At 43.1% G+C, this 15,787-nt stretch overlaps 1 protein-coding gene across 1 annotated transcript in view; it reads right to left on the bottom strand.

Annotated features, from left to right (window-relative positions):
* Nucleotides 1–2,378: 2,378 nt before the first annotated feature.
* The window catches only part of BCL2L13 (BCL2 like 13), a 38,689-nt gene continuing 25,280 nt past the window's right edge, over nt 2,379–15,787 (bottom strand). The window contains exons 6-7 of the mRNA XM_082492246.1: nt 15,577–15,720; nt 2,379–3,757 (exon numbers count right to left, since the gene is read on the bottom strand). Of these exons, the coding sequence (XP_082348372.1) occupies nt 2,945–3,757; nt 15,577–15,720 (957 nt within the window). The 3' untranslated portion in view covers nt 2,379–2,944. The remainder of the gene's footprint in view (nt 3,758–15,576; nt 15,721–15,787) is intronic.

The raw sequence follows: 15,787 nt of genomic DNA, 5'->3' as shown, positions 1-15,787 counted from the left end.
AATGGAGTGTTCCCAGAGGAGACGCACATGATAAATTTTCAAAATGTGTGGTCAGCAATTTGCGGAAGATGGTACAAATCCTTGCTGACTTGTCAAATCTATAAGACCCTAAAATGAGAATAATATACAGAAGGGACCAAGCAACCAAAGCACATGGTGCAGCTGACGCTCCTTTAAATGTAGAACACACCAGATACTCAAGGCTTTTGCCCAACCATGAAAATGCTTAACAAAACAAAGTAATTTGTTTTCCTCGCTACTGCTGCCACCTTCTTGCTGCTGTGTGTGGAAGAAGAGACTTTTTATTTAATGCCCCACTGGGCTCGTTGTGTCAACAAGCTAGGGACTTCTGGATTTATTCTTGTTTGTTCTGTACCCACCTCCCACACTACTACTGAAACAACCACTTACAGAGAAGAGCTAAAAGAACACCTGACCTTCTACCCCAGTCCCAGATTGTACACAAGTTAGCCAGAGTGTCCAAAAAAATCCATCTCTGCTTCAGAGTGCATGTGGGTACTTTTGTGTAACACGCTGCATGGCTACAGTTGGGGGATGTCCCAAATGCAGGTCCATCATCTTCAGTCAGGAGAGGATGTAGGTCGGGTTAAGAATGGCCTTTCTCCCACAGAAAACATGCCCGGAGAGGAAACCAAAGCCGCTGGCAAAGCAGCAGGAGAGGGGCAGGCCTACCCAACTTCCCAGGCGGTAAAGCAGCCATGTAGGAACAACCAGGTACCCTCACAGACAACATGTTGTCACTGTTGCGACATGTGAAATGAAGCAAAACTGTAAACATTCGTGCACATCCGTGAGGAAAGGAGTATAAAGACACCCCTCCTCTCCACGCGAGGGAAGCTCCTGTGAGGGACCAGGAGAGGGAACTGCAGTGGTGGGAAAGCAGACAACCAGAGAGTCCGTGGCGTGAGGAGGCCTCAGTGAGCAGTTCTGGGCACACAGCACAGCAGTGACAGTACCCAGCAGGGTGCCAAAAAAGTCAATTCCATTTTGCAACATGGTAAAGGGTTTCTTTTTCTGTTAAGGCCAACCTGCTACCTTTTGTACATGGCTAAAGAGCAATCAATGATCAACAGTGAAGTCCAACAATCCAGAGCTACTGAGTTCAGTCCACAGCAGCTGTACATACGTGACAATCCTTCCTTTCAATATTCAACTTCACACACACAATTCAAAATCTGAAAAGTTTACTAGAAAAATCCACTCTCAAAAAACCTTACACAAAAAAAATTCCTCAGAATCGTCCCGGTTCTTACTAACTTCCCAGTATCCTGGGATATGTAGCAAGAATATCCTAAAATGGACAATGTGCTAGAATCTCTTAATTCTCAAATCACTTAAGAAACAGGCTCATTAGGAGACATACTCTAGATAAGGTTAGTTAGAAATAAAGTACCTTGTCTTTGTGCTTCATAAAGAGTAAGCTTCCTGTAAGCTCACGTTTTGATTTTTACATTATCCCGAGTTCCCTTTCACGTACCTCCACCTGGTCTAAGCCACTGTGCCAGCACAGACCCTCAGAGATGCATCAGTAGTTTTGCCTGGAAAGCCGGAGATCTTGCCCATGGAGCTGCCATATGGACAAGGACAGACACAGAAACACACACTGCAAGAGGAACACTTGTGGTTGGATCTGACGTAACTAATGCGTATGGCAATACCTAAAAGGTTTCTCTTCACACACATTTGAAGTGTTGTGACTGCAGGAAGAAGGTTTTACTTTTTGCCAAAGTAACTTTCTCATCATTTGTGAGCCTGTAAGTTTAGCTTATTACTGATTCAGAGTCGCTAAAGAAATCACACTGAACAACACTCTGGGTCAGGTCAGGAACAGGCAGATAGAGGAGATGCTTAATGCTGTTTTGCTCAGAATCCATTGCTTTATGTATCTGGGATTCTGTCGCAGCCAAGACCAACTTGGGACTAAATATACTCTGTACTTAACCTGGGAAAAACGATAGTCTGCAGCATGATACAGGACAGCATAGCCTTTAACCTTTGAATCGCACAGGAGGCATTGGCCTCATTTCCATGCAGTTTTGCCATATCTTTGCTGAATATACCCTGGTATCAAAGTACCGATCAGAACGGCACCGTGTCCAGCATGAATTTTGCACCTCTAGTAACTCAAGGGTGGCAGTGAAGTGGGCTGGGCAGGAGTGGAGCAAATGGATTCTCAAACCAGCAAATAGCAGTGTCCTTCCCACCCTCCTGGGCAGCCGAAAGCACTGTCCTGCACCTCTCCCCCAGGAACACCAGGATGCTCAGAGATAATACAGCTATAGAGAGGCAGCATCTTTACAGGATGGGGCTCCAGTAAATGTTAGGGGCCAAAATCGGCATAAGCAAGAGAGGTAAGAAGAAGCACTCTCCCACTGGGGCCTAGGAGGAACCTGCGAGGTTACGAGGAGCAGTGCTGTACCTGAGAGGAAGCCGAGACAACAGGGAGACCAGCCTCTCGCTACAGGACTCAGGTTGACTAATGTTTCTTAGGGAGGGCTCGGGGGGCACGACGGGAGGTGACAAGACAGCACAGCTGCAACAGCGGTCAGTCTGAGAAGCCAAAAACTCCAGGGGTTGGCAGCAGCTGGCTCTCCCCTTCCCCTGGGGATTCTCTGTTCCAGTTCCTAGAGTACGAGCACCCCTTTCTTCAGCACCTGCACTTAAGTTCTTAAATTTGCAGATTTTTTTTTTTTTTTTTAAAAATACCCCTGTACTTTAATCACAAAAAACCAGTCCCCGCCCCAATTCTACTAAAAACATGATTGTCCATAGCTGGAGGCTTATTGAACGACCTCACCCCATCACCATTAAGTTACTCAAATGTCCAATTAAACAGCAGGCAGCTCAACCTTTAGGTAACACAACTACAAAAATTGGATCGTGCTCTCCTCTCTCCCCCCTCCTCCTCCTCAAGAGAGCTCCATTACTTTTTTCTAAGCGCCAGCGCTACACCGACTGCTACAGCTAATATAGCTACTGCAGCAGCCCCACCGTACAGCAATATAGATTTCCCTTCCGGCAATAAGATAGGCTTCTCCTCTGCAGCGGAGGATTTCTCTTCTATTTCTTCCAAACGGCCCTCTTTCCCCACTATTTTTTCCCCCGGAAGCAGTATTTTCTCAGGTTCTGGTGCAGCCTTTTCTTCTGATGGGGCTAACTTTGGGACAGGTTTACTTAATACGGGGATTTCAGGTTCAACAAGCTCTTCAGCCACTTTTCCCTTTTCCTCCTGTTTTGTACGCAGAAGTGCGGAGGGATGTGCTTTTTCAACAGCAGCAATTTCAGCTTGGGGTTTTACTTCCTGTAAAGAAGCAGGGGGTTCTGGAAACGCTGCCTGCACGGACTCTGCAGCAACGGTTGACACCACTGCTTCCTCAATCCCCTCCGGTATCTCTTCCTTCTCCACGTGAACAATATCTGAGTTGGATGAGTTGTTCTCACTCCTTTCTTCACCCCCTCCGTTGCTGTCCAGGCTTTTGACTTCTTCAGGATCCATGGCCACTTGCTGCCAGGACTCGGGTCCCAGGGAGACCGGCAGGCTCTCTGTGTGCCAGCTCTGACTCGCTGACAGGGAGACGGGCAGGCTCTCCGACTGCCACGACGTGGTCACTGTGGGGGACTCTGGGGGGCTCACCTGTCCCGAGTTGTCACTGGTCAGGATGTAGATGTCATTACTGTCCTCTGCGATGAGCCCCGGGTACTCTTCCTCTTCAGATTCCAAAGTGAAGACCGTCCCCTATGAACAAAAAGGAGGACACAACACATAAGCGATGGCTGCAGCATTACCTCCCCTGTACGGGAAGGAACAGGACACCTGGAAACTTAGTGGGGCTGGCAGAAAGATGAGAAGCCTCCACAGGAGCAGCAGTTGTCTGACCTACATTTTAGAAGAGATTACAAAACCCAGCTGCTCCAGCTGGCATTTCCAGAGAATGGAAGCACTTATAAGCTTTGCTGGGAGCTCCTCCTTTCCCTGATGTTACTGCATCATCGAGTACCTCATCAAAACATACCATGTGGGCATTATTAACCAGAGAACAAGATACCAAAGTCTGAAACCCAACTGAAACAAAACAAAGAAAGGAAACATAAGTACACGAGCCTAGCTGAATACCGCTCCCTTCTCCATTTTGTACAAGTGCCCTCTATTGCTCATCCATTTGCATCTAACAGTGTTTCTCTTACGTTAATTTTATCACATTCCAGTGCTACCTGTATTTCTACTTTGTATCAACAAGCTGGAATCTACAGCAATTCTAGTATTTTACTACAAACAAATTTAGCTATTCTTAAAGGAGTTCACTTTCCAAGACCGTCATCATAACTTTGGCTACTCAAGTTAAAACAAAGAACTGACCACAGACATCCAAAGATGCTGACAGGGTTTTTTGGTTTTTATTTGGCAAGGAAAAATCTGTAGACATCCTAAAAATTTGACAGTGGGCTCCATTTAGAGAAACCGCAAGTGTAAACTACTGACTGATTTCTTCCTTACAGAAAGAACAGCACTGTTGACCCTAGTCATGCATTGACTGCTGAGTACGGAACACAAGTAATTTGCTTCAAGGGGGAAAATTACAAGAGGAAAATAAACTAAGTGCAGAAGAAGAACCTAAGATGAGTGTGATACCAAGAATGGAAAAACAAGCGTTAGGGGCAGAGAGGAACCCCAAAGTTTGCTATGCCATATAACTGAAGTCTATGAAACCATTAACAAAGATTCAATTACTCCCTTGCTCTTAACAAGGGAGCATTTGAACATTTTATCGAGTACTGTAGTGCTGGGAGCCCTTTCCCGGCAAATTCCTCATTCAATTATCAAGTTTTCCTGTTCAGTCCCATCATAACACAACGAAAAAAAAACTTAAAAATCCATTCATTCTCTTCCTCCCTGCACCTTTCTGAACACAATAGTTCTCCTAGAGCGCTCCAAGCCGTTGTCCCCATCTTTTTAAACCCTTTCCAACACCTGTGAATTTGGGGTTTGGTTCTGCTCCAGTCTCCTACCAATGGGTTCCCATTTCAAGACACCTCCTCAGTTGTTCCACAACTTTTTATGGATCCGCGCAGTGGGCTGTGCCAGGAACTGATCCAAGTTAAAAACAAAGACATTATCTTGCTGAGTTGGTTTTAGTCTTGATCAGCGTCCAGTTTGGCCCACTGAGATGCTCGAGCGGGACTGTGGGTGGAGCAGGGCCAGTCGCTGCACCTGCTCACGCTGATGCCAAAAGAGCTGAATCAATGCCAGTGCCCTGGCTCAGAGAGCTGAAGGAAAACGCATTTTGGCTTTGGTAACTCCAAATTACCACTTAGTTCCTAATATGCGAGGAGTTCAGGGCCTACAAGTCAATGGTTTCTAACTTTCAGGAGGCATCCCCGCAGAGCTCGTAGCTCTGGGCCAGCAGCAACACGCTTTTCTCTCAGGAAAGCACAAGATGCCCAGACTCTCCCAGACACAGGTGTATGCTCCACAGAGTCACCAAACACACTCAATCCCTCACTTCCCTAGCAGGGAAAAGAACCTCCACTCACACGAGAGCCAAACCAGAAAGCGAGTTGGCAGCACAAACACTGCAGGTAACTGGCAGCAGCTGAGAGCAAATGAAGCAGGAGCGGACCCCTGGCGAAAGCACTAAACTGGGACTTGAGAGATCTGTGCAACTTATGGGCACTACACTTTAATCTTTCATGGTGTTAACTATTCCCATATCAATAAATTTTGTGAAAGGGGGTCAGTGGAGCCTGAGTTGAGGATGGGAGTGAGGTTTCTCTCCCCGCTCCTCCCAAACGCCTTGCCATTTTGCAAAACTTGATGGACCCATTCCTGCAGACTTCTGTACGACAGTGGAGGCTGTAGTACAGGACAGTGCTGGGAACATCAAGATTTCATAATATATTTTGGCAGAGGTGGCATCTAAATCTCATCTTCTTAGCCCATGGAGTTTTGGAAGATAATTGTGGACGAATAAAGGAATTTCACAGAACACTTTAAAAGGAACTTTTCTTCATAAATGCCTTTAAATTGCTTAGATATGGGAAGCATCATCCAGCTCAGTAACTTGTTCAGAAACTCTAAGGAGAAACAGTACACAGAATTCCTCAGGAGAAACTTAAAAGCGATCAAGCCAGTCACTAAGCACTTAAGGATCTCCACGAAGTCTTGGTTCAGAAGAAAATAAAATTTAATAGATTATATTTGTGAAAATATTCAGACACCACACACATGCCAACAAATCCAAAGCAAGTTCTGCTCTGCGAGCAGTGACTAAGAATTCAAGACTTCAGTACCCTCTTGAATGTCATGTTTCACTAGAAGAATGAAGTTTTTTTTAAAATGCAGCTCAGGCCATTAAAACAAAATGGAGCTCTATAACCTAGGAGGAAGCAACCAGCGTTGCAAGGTAAGGGCGATGGAAAAGAAAAGCCAAGAAGCAGATGTGAAGGCAGAGGTTACCGGATCCAAAGAGACCAAATCCTGAGCAGTGTGGGCCAAGGCTGCTGCACAGCACACAACGACGGGACTCCACATGCAGCGCCAACCTGTCCTGTTCCAGCAGACACTGGAGAGGAGCACAGCAGGGAGTCAGTCCCTGTGGTTTGCTTCCACCGCCCTGTGCTGAGGGTAGAGAGGCAGCCCACTGCCCAGACACTCTGAGATCATACATTTGATCCTATGATGATCAGGATTTTCTCTGGATGTTGATGGAGTAGGAAATATTCTCACTGTAATGTAACCTACTAATACACACCTACTATCATAGCAAATTTTTCATTTCCACAGGTGATACAGACTCAGAACAATGACAATTAAACAATGAAATAACTAGGAGTAAAACCTGCAATCTCATGAACTCCACTCCACTCCACTCCACTCCACTCCACTCCACTCCACTCCACTCCACTCCACTCCACTCCACTCCACTCCACTCCACTCCACTCCACTCAGTTCTACCCTTCCACAAATCAGAATCAATTTATTTCCTGTCTGCGGCACATCACAACAAACCAGACTACACCTATAATCTGAGGGTAGCAAAAAGAACAGGGACACACACAACTGGTAACAGCTCTTCTCTTAACATACCGCTGGAAGTGCAGCCATGCATTTGTGACTGGCTCAACATGAAGCATATAAAAAAAAATAATTCCAAAACCACACTATGCTTGTGAGCTCTGGTGATTGTAGCAAACTTCTTTTCAGTAATAAACTAAAAAAGCACCAAAGCAACAGAGACACACAAGGATTAGTTATTCTAGTTACTCCCATGTATCAGGGCATTTTTTAAAGGCCACGTGGTTTGCTGAGCACTCTGACTGGAGATAACGCTTCTCACAAAATACAGGTAAGATGTGGGCATATGCTGAGGGTAATGTGCAGGATAAACTGCTCTGGAGAGGGTAAGGACATAAAGGGATGGTAACAGAGGGAACATGGGCAACCCTCAACACTTCAAATACTTCATTAATATGTGTACCAACACTACACACCCATCCTCCCTTCAGCAGAAAGGAGGGCCTACGAGGCTCAAGCATTTCATTGTTCCTTTTCTCACACAGTACAGATTGGATTGACCTCAAAAGAGTTATCAGTCGCTGGCTTCCCTATAAATCAGAGCCTTATAAAGCCTGGCTGATTCCTTTCTGTCTTTACAGGCGATTTAACTTCCATGTCAGTGCTTCAGGCACACAAGTCTCCAAGCTCGAAGAGACAGATCACCCAAGGTTGAGAAATCTGGGGGAAAGTTAACACGCTGAGTGTCCGTGGATAATTTCACTACTTTTTCATTAAAAGCTTATGAAGTTTTAATCGTAAAGCCAGACAGCAACAGGCATTATTTAGGATAAATGATTAATATTTCTTGAGCTGAATTAAGAGTTAATTCAGAAAGTCAAGAGGATAAAGCTAGGATTTTATGCTGCTGATTTGGTTGAGATTTGCACTTTTTTTTTTCTTTTTTCTTTTAAAGCAGCTGCAATAAAAATTGAATGACATTTAGGACAATTCTCCTGATTCATCTACAGATGTGACCCAGAAGCAAAGCTCCCATAGACAGATTAATTCAGGACAGGATGGAACCTGTGGAAGAATTTTTAATAACCTGAGGACTTATATAAGACCTATACTCTAGATTTAACTGTAAACAAGGAATGTATGTAAGCGTTTGTTTATTGTAAACGGATAGTCTACTGCTCCAGACCAGAAAAATCAGTTCCTCTTTTTCAAATTTGGGATGGGAGACTTGCTAACTTAGGAGTGCTTTTCCTCATCCAGTGTACTTACAGAACCATGTCACATATGTCTAGAGAAGCAAGGGAGTAAGTCCTTCACTGCAGCACCCCGCCACTCCTGATCCCAGCCATGGCCAGTTGAAGGAAGAGTTGGCACAAGTTATGATGAGAATGAGAACTGGATAGTTCCCTTCTTGGTTCGAACACAAGGATGAGCACAGCATATGAGGCAGTCTTGAGGAGAGCATCAACTTAATTCTGTCAAGGTGGCATTTGCAGATCTAAAAAAGGAGCTCCAGAAGTCAATAACTGTCCTCAACCTATGCAGTTTGTCTTGTAGAAATTTTCCACAAGACTTCTACAAGTGACAGAAAGCAATTCTAACAAATGTGGTAGACTAGCCCTCAGGATGGGTTATAGCTATTATATTACTGGGTGAGCTACACTAGACAACCGTAAACTGGTAACAAAATCAGGAAAAAACTATCTGAAAGGTCTTTTAACAAGCAGAACCCACCAGTTTGGATTCAGCTGTTGTCCTGCCAATGTCAGTAATCTGAACTTTGCTGAAAATCACAGTGGGTTCAGAACACTAAGAACCTTTAACACATAGTAGGAAATTGCTACTTAAAAACATCTGACAAGTTTCAATTATGATTTAAAAACAACAAACAAAAAAAAAGACTTGGAAACTGACTCTCATTATGACTATACTATTTTTCATGGTTTTCTAATAGGTCTTTTATTAAGGGTATGGAAACAAGCTGACTTACTAACTATACTAGTTACTTTTGATAAACAGCAAAAAACTTTAACTACGCATAAGAAAATAACATCCTTATTTACCAGAATAATAATTTCAGCCTGATTTATGAAAAGCTGCTTCTGGTGGAAATAAGATATTCAAATCAGAAATCTGAATGTCTCAAAGATAAAAGTAACTCTTTTTCCTAAAAAATAGTAGGAATAGTAGCACACATTGAATCCGTAATGGAGATGTTAGATAACGAAAGGAAAGAGACTGCTGTTAAGGTGTCCAACAGAGCATTTACTGCATCTTGAAAGCCCTGCCCTGTAAGCTCAGAAGACCAGATGCATGCAGAACAACTATGTCTAATCGCTGTGGACTCCTGTGTGTATTCTTCTAGGGTTTGGTTTAGTTTTAAGGGTTCCGAAAAGCTCGACTGGTCTCTCTGCTTCAGTTCTTAGAGAAGTATAAACAGGCAGGTTACAGTTAAGTCTGTTCACAAAAGAAATGACATAGATCTGCAACTCATACAAAACTCATCTCCAAAAATGCTAAAAAGCACCCCCAAAAGCTATACAGCCCAGGAAGCTACCCATACACCCCAAATCTTGATTTTGTCAGTAGAAGCAAAAATTCTGTATACAGGTCAGAGAAGAGTGCCACCTCACGGAAGAAAATATCTATGTTCCCTGAACTTCCCCCCCACACCCCTGAAACAAAACGGACCTACATAAAATCCCCAAGAAAAAGAGCACTTTGAGGTACAGGAGGAAATGCTGGCAGAACACAAATGTTCCAGGAGATCAATCTTTACCCTGATAAAAAATTTGGAACACTCAACACAGCTAGGAAGTTTTTTAGGGGAGAGTATATCTCCCCTGACTTTATCTTGTAACATAACCTATCACAGACAGAAATGAGGTTCAGCCATTACTTTCTTTGCACCAACAGTGTTACATTGACAATTCGAGTACTAGAACCCATCAAATGCATTTATGCTTAAAATCTAGTGTCTGAAAAACAAAAGGCAAGGAGTGATGAACTCGTCTGTGTCCCGGGATCCAGAGAGATCTCCCTCTGGGGAAACATACAAATTTCCCACAATAACAGATTTCCCCAGAGCTGGGAATGTGTTTGTTGTATGATTACTAGCTATAATAGAGGAGCAGGTGTGTACCAGTGAAGTGCTGTCTGTGCCGAGGACTGAGCAGGCAAAGGCTGTGCCCACAGGCGGCAGCTGGGATTGGGATAGCTTTGCTTCTGCCCATGCTGAGCGGGCTGCGGTTCCATCCGCTCCGTGCCTCCATCCACGGCCCCGCTATGCCATGCCTCTTCAGACCCTCGCTGAAGTCAGATCTGACAGCGTTATCCCGCTAATCCTTCAGAGAAATGGATTATGAAAGGGGCAGCTGACAAAACCCAGATCTAGAACAGCACTTTGAAAAAAAAAAAAAAAAAAAAAAAAACCACAAACAAAAAGCCCTCAGGCATTTATTGCAGTATTCATCTTTGTGAAACTGTCAGGATAGGTAGAGCCAAGAAAAACAAAGCAGAGTCCACAAATAGGGTGGTACTTTTGAATAAGGAAAAAAAAAAATTAAAAAAAGTCATGGGAACCAAATGAAAGCACACTGATACTGCAGCCACTGCTCTCATCCCCTTCAAGGAATGCTCTGACTAGAAAAGCCTGCAGAAATGATCCTATTCCTTCCCCTGCCCTCTAGCATAACCTCTATTACCTGCAGAGTCAGCACCAAAGCAACTCCCTTTAAGGTTTCAGTCTTAGTTTAAATTGAAGTAAATTCGGTTATTTAGAGACCACTTCTTCAGACAGACTGATTTGAAGTTGTTGGAAGCGAAAAAAGAAAAAGAGATCCTTGACCATTTAAGTTCCTTCTCCTTCAGCCATAGTGCCTAAAAATTAAAAAAAACTATTACTGTACCAAAGAAGTTACATACAAATGAAAATGGTTGTTTCACAGCCGCGGTCCATGATACAAGTGTAAAGTATAATTATTTTGAAAGGAAAACTCTCTAATTAGATTGCCCTTTCTTGCATCTACCATAATAAACTTACTTATCTCTCCTCCAGTGGAGCACGTCTCTATTTCTGCATTGTCATTCTCAAGGCAGACACCTGGACTGCTGCAGGAGTTTTTAATCTCTGGTAGCACAAACTGACTGCCTTGCTTCCCCAGGATGGCAAGTGTCTCTTTACTCTTTTTCTCCTCCAGATCGTTAACAGACTCTAGTACGTAAATTATTCAATCACTAGCAGCAAAGAATATGTCAAAACTGGCAGAAAAGCCCAAGACAAAACACTGGAAGCAGAGAATAGCTCTTCTAAGGCTGAGATATGAACCTGTAAACACTATACGTATTTCAAGCAAATTTACTTTTAATCTCTTCAACACGGGCAAATAACTAGTTAAATTCAAATCCAGATCTGAACATCATGAGACAAGAACCCTGGGAAGGCAGAGCCAATTTCAGCTACCGGTCACAAATACAAATACCAGCCTCTTACTGAGAGAAGAAAGGTTATTAACTGAATACCGATAAACACCGACTGCATGCACTTATTTCACCTCTTTCAAACAACTGAAAGCAGATGGGCTTGTAATGTGAATGTGAATCTGAGGAAAAAAAAAAAGGCAGCTAGCTTCCAAGTAATCTTATACTTTTTCCTCCTTATAGGTATTCCCAGACTATTTCAACATAGATGAAATCTAACCATGGAAAACAGGATCCGCAGAGCTTGAGAAGAAATAAATTATTTGGGAGGAGGGGTGGGAAAAGAAGAGGAAAAAAAAAACCTTACCAACTGACTGGCCTTACTGTGCACTTTTCCAGGAGACCAAGAATTGCTTCTGATGCAGCAGCATTCGGCCCTGGAGAAGTCAGGCAGAGCAAAAAGGGAGGGGAGGTACGAGAAGGGGAGGGAGGGGAGAGGAGGAGAAGGGAGGGATGAGGAGAAAAGGGGAGGGGAGAGCATGTACACTGCATGTCAGTTTGTTGAGCCCTAACATTGCTTTTGGGAAAGAGAATAATGAAAACCACTACTAAATCAGGCTGGGAATTGGTTTTTGATGGTTCACGATAAGGGAATGAGCCCTTAATATGACCATCTGAGTTCAAAACAGAGTCAGGGGGAAGAAATATGTCCCCCCGTGTGTCTATTTAAAGAACCTGGAATGCCAGACATGATTTTGCTCCAAAAGAGAGATCATACTAAAACTTAAAGTCAAGCAAGGTAAATGCAAGAGCTGCAGCCAAAACTGTCACTGAAATTAGTGAGAGAGGCTGTTCAGAAGAAAGCAAGATTCCCTTGCTTTCCTACATCCCTCTAAACTCAACTTGCATCTACCTGCAAATTTAAGATATTTGTAAACTAGATGGAGTGGTCATTTCATCTCTTCATTCACATTTATGTTGACAGCTGCATCCAAACACAATATGGAGTGCACTGCAAACATTCCTAGTTGGAAGACTTTCACTCTAAACCAGTAAAACAGACCCAGGGGAAGGGGAACAGCTTACACAACAGCCAGAATCATAGTATCAAAATATTGTATGCATGTGAACAAAAAAGCCAGCTATCCTCTCACCAACCAACCAACCATTACATCCAAGTCCCACCCTACCATAAAAAGTTAGGTAAATTACAATTTAAGCGCCAGAAGGGAAAACGGGAGGGGAACACTCACTGTTTCAACACATCATCCTGTCACCAGGACTGGGATGAAACAACTCAAAAAGCACCTTCTCATCTCAGGAGCTCTACCTCTAGTATTCCAAATTTCCCATTCCTCACAAACCACCCCGATTTCTTGAAATCTAACTGCATAGCTATTCAATTTATCGACTGTAATTCCCTTGCTTCTTGTTAATTGTTGCCTACCATCCTCAATCAGATGCTTTCCTGGACCTACAAACCTTCCGAGCCCACAAAACAACTTGAGGTCTTGCAGACACACACAGAACGTCGGGAGCTCTTCCAGCCGCATCGTGGCTGTACAGCATGACGCAGCAAGTGGTCCCACTGGACAACAGAGCTCTGTAAAATTCTAACTGCACAGATCCACAGTGGGGCATAGGAAGGGCTCAGCTGACCTCTTACCTTTGACTGGTTACTTCCCTCCTGGCAAAGGTTGGCTTCAATCCAAAAATTGAGGATGATCCCAAATTATGTGGTGCCAAGGGAAGAGAGACAACGCCAGAGACGCTACAGATCACGTCTGCCCCTGAAAAGCTGACTCCTGTGAAGCTCTCCTCTGCTCCAGAGCCATGAAAAAACAGACAGGCTATTCTGATATCTTTTCAGTTTTAAGTAAGCTCTTAGCAGCTGTAGGGAAGACCTATCTTCACACAGCACCAGAATAACACAAAAATTGAACCTCTTACTGTCACAGCAACATAATTCACTGGAGACCCCCACGTTTATACATTGCCCTTACAGCTCTAGCAAAGTATTACTGACAACTTGATCCAGCACACAGAGCTCCTGTGGCGGATGCTTATCTTAAAAAAAAAAAAAAAAAAAAAAAAAAAAAAAAAAAAGCAAAACACTTGCCTGATGGCTAACAACCTGCCAGGCGGTTGGTTCTCCCCCAGCGCTTCTCAGAAACACGCACACTCTCCCACCCTCACGCCATGCCCCAATCTCAGTACTGCCATCCCCAGAACAACATCCCACAAATTTGGAAGAAACCAAGAAGCATATCACTCTGTAAAAATGTACATTTTCATTACAGGGAAAGAAAAAAAGACAATAAAACCATATATTGCTGTCCTCCAAGTAAAGCCACAAGCCCAGTGGGTCCCCAACCCCATTCCCAGTGCAACTCACAAAGGGTTAGTGCAGCTACATTAATTTGGCTGGAAAGGATTTTCATCACCTTGTCTCCTTCCTCGCCTCTTCTGCTGTTTCAAAAATAGCCCTGGTTTGTTTGCTGTACCGCTTATGTCAGTCTGATTTTATGCCTGACTGGATGTATACAGACAAGCTCGTAGCCCATTAAACACCGACTACCCAGATCTGTACATACATGCACAGTCACACAAACACAAAGCACAGCCCCCTCCCTTAGAGGCCATGCTGGAAAGCTGCTTGTTTTGAGAGGCTTTATGCTGTATTAAGTATGTTTATAGCAGGCCTCAAATAGGGGATAGAGAACAGACTTCAGCCTCTTCTGAGGTTAAAAAAAAAAAAGGCAGAAAAGCAAAATAGCACTAACATCCATCTGTCTTAAAGCTGCAAGTAAAGACTTTCCCTATGATGAAAATACTCTGAAATGTGAGTGCGTTTATCAAATGACCTAAGGTCATTTGGCTGCATGCTGTTAGTGTTTCTGTCCATTAAAGACAAACAATCCCTCCCACAGGCTTTGAAAACCATTATTACAATTGCCAGGAAGGGAAAGGATATAGGAAGGTGCAGACATGCAGAAATTCTGGAACAAACTACTCTTAAAGAACAATTCAGATAAAGTACTGAAATACAAGAAGCTGCTTGAATGAGATTCTTCCTACTAGCATTTTTTTTTAATCACTGTGTTTTCCTGAACAGCTTTTCTTTTTAGAATAAATCAACTTGCTGGAGCCATTTCACTAATCCCAGACTAATTCCATTCAAATCTGGCATGCTTCCCAAACCCAGTAATCTAAAGCTCAGCCTCCTTTAGCACAGTTCTACCTTCAAGACCCAGCTCATCGGCTGTGAGCTGCCTCTGTGATGTATTTTTAAATGAAACTTTCTCAGCATGCCATGACTCGGGAACATTGGTTACTATGAAGTGAAGATTTCCACAAGGAAATGCAGCACAAAGAAATCTTGTTTGCTCGTTCTATCCACGTTCCTATATAACTATAAAAATCCAATATGCATTAGCTATTTTGTCATTTACTATACAAATAAATTAGTACCTACTGACATTTCTGTATGAAGTTCTCCCCAATTACTTATCTGCTAAAAAACCCTCTGAAATTTAAGAGGAAAACAAACCCGTATAACATTTCCAGAGTATGAAGATAATATTAAAAAGATAAGCCTCTCGGGCATAGTATCTCTTGTGACAGGTGTTTGCTTCTAAATGCAATTATGTATGTACATTAACAGGAAAGAACATACAAAGAAAACCTCACCGTATAGCAACAAATTAGCATCTTAAGGCACAGTGTATGATAACTAGTTGTTATTTGACATCTGAGGACCTCTTCAATTTCAACAGACATCCAACAAACCAGACATGCAAAGAACTGGAACAGACTGCCTAGGGAAATTGTGTAGTCCAATCACATAGGTCTTTAATGTCAACATCAGAAATGAATGGGTAAAAGTCAGTTCTGCCTTGGGGCAGAGAGGTGAAATAGATGACTGCCCAAGATCCCTTTCCAACTGTATAGTCCTGACCTCCTGCCTTTTTTTTTTTTTTTTTTTTTTTTCTTTTTCTGGGGCATTCCTTCTCTCATCTGCTTACTTCTAGCAACCCTTCTTAGCTTTGACTCCTATTAAGACAAGTATCACACTTAGAAATAAGCTTTGAACAAGGTATGAAAATTAAACATTGTCTTCTTACCCATCCTCCTTGTTGAATGATATAGTCTGCAGAATAGTCTTCTAGATATGTCACTCCGAAGTTCACAAGTGCGCTCAGTGGTTCCTGGCCCCGTCTGGTTAACTCCATCAGAAATTGTTGTAGCAGAACCAGGGGTACCAAGACCTTCAACAAACAAGGATTGTGAATAAATACAGAAAGCATTATCAATACTACTGTGTAGGTAAAACAG

Source organism: Vanellus vanellus (genome assembly GCF_965231255.1).
Source record: "Vanellus vanellus genome assembly, chromosome: 1".
Taxonomy (NCBI): domain Eukaryota; kingdom Metazoa; phylum Chordata; class Aves; order Charadriiformes; family Charadriidae; genus Vanellus; species Vanellus vanellus.
This window is presented reverse-complemented; position numbering and strand designations above follow the sequence as displayed.